Below are 554 nucleotides of genomic sequence, written 5' to 3' on the forward strand. Positions count from 1 at the left end.
CCCGAGCTCAAGGTCATCCCCCTCGGTTACCGGGCTATGATGCAGGCAGGACAAGTTCATTCTTATTGCGGCGGCCTTGGTGGGAGGATGAACCACTCAGCGGCATACATTTTAGCTTCACAAAGGAGAGTGTTTACGCACTTTCTGCACAGGAGACGCCAGCTATCGATCTCAGGGACACGGAAAAGGTATTTAGAACTGCCTAATAGACATTGTTTTCGTGTGGTAGTCAATGGGATTTTGTTGTTGTTGTTTTTTGAGCTGAAGCATTGTTGTTGAAGGACGGGAAACGGGATATTGGATATATAGGATAAATATTCCTAGTGATCATTTAGACGAGGTCTGCATTATTCACTGACGTTTAGATTTTACAAGCAAGCACAAAATCTGCACTATATACACTGCGTCGTCAGAATTAACAGGGGGTGTTGGCTATGGACTGGTGAAAGCAGACTGTAAGTTCTATAATTAGCTGGGGCTGCAATATATAATTTAAATGCATTTTTATATACAAATGGGGTGATTAATGCTAATGATGATGATATAGATATTTT

At 41.7% G+C, this 554-nt stretch overlaps 1 protein-coding gene across 4 annotated transcripts in view; it reads right to left on the bottom strand.

The window, feature by feature from the left end:
- Positions 1 to 155, bottom strand: part of LOC119594361 (SAP domain-containing ribonucleoprotein-like) — a 21,139-nt gene extending 20,984 nt beyond the window's left edge. Inside the window, exon 1 of one of the 4 annotated variants that reach the window (XM_037943420.1) lies at positions 31 to 155. In XM_037943420.1, coding sequence (XP_037799348.1) covers positions 31 to 60 — 30 coding nt within the window. In that variant the 5' untranslated portion in view covers positions 61 to 155. The remainder of the gene's footprint in view (positions 1 to 30) is intronic. The other 3 variants (XM_037943417.1, XM_037943419.1, XM_037943418.1) reach the window with 3 other exon arrangements.
- Positions 156 to 554: the final 399 nt, after the last annotated feature.

The sequence above is a fragment of the Penaeus monodon genome, chromosome 33, assembly GCF_015228065.2.
Source record: "Penaeus monodon isolate SGIC_2016 chromosome 33, NSTDA_Pmon_1, whole genome shotgun sequence".
Lineage (NCBI taxonomy): Eukaryota > Metazoa > Arthropoda > Malacostraca > Decapoda > Penaeidae > Penaeus > Penaeus monodon.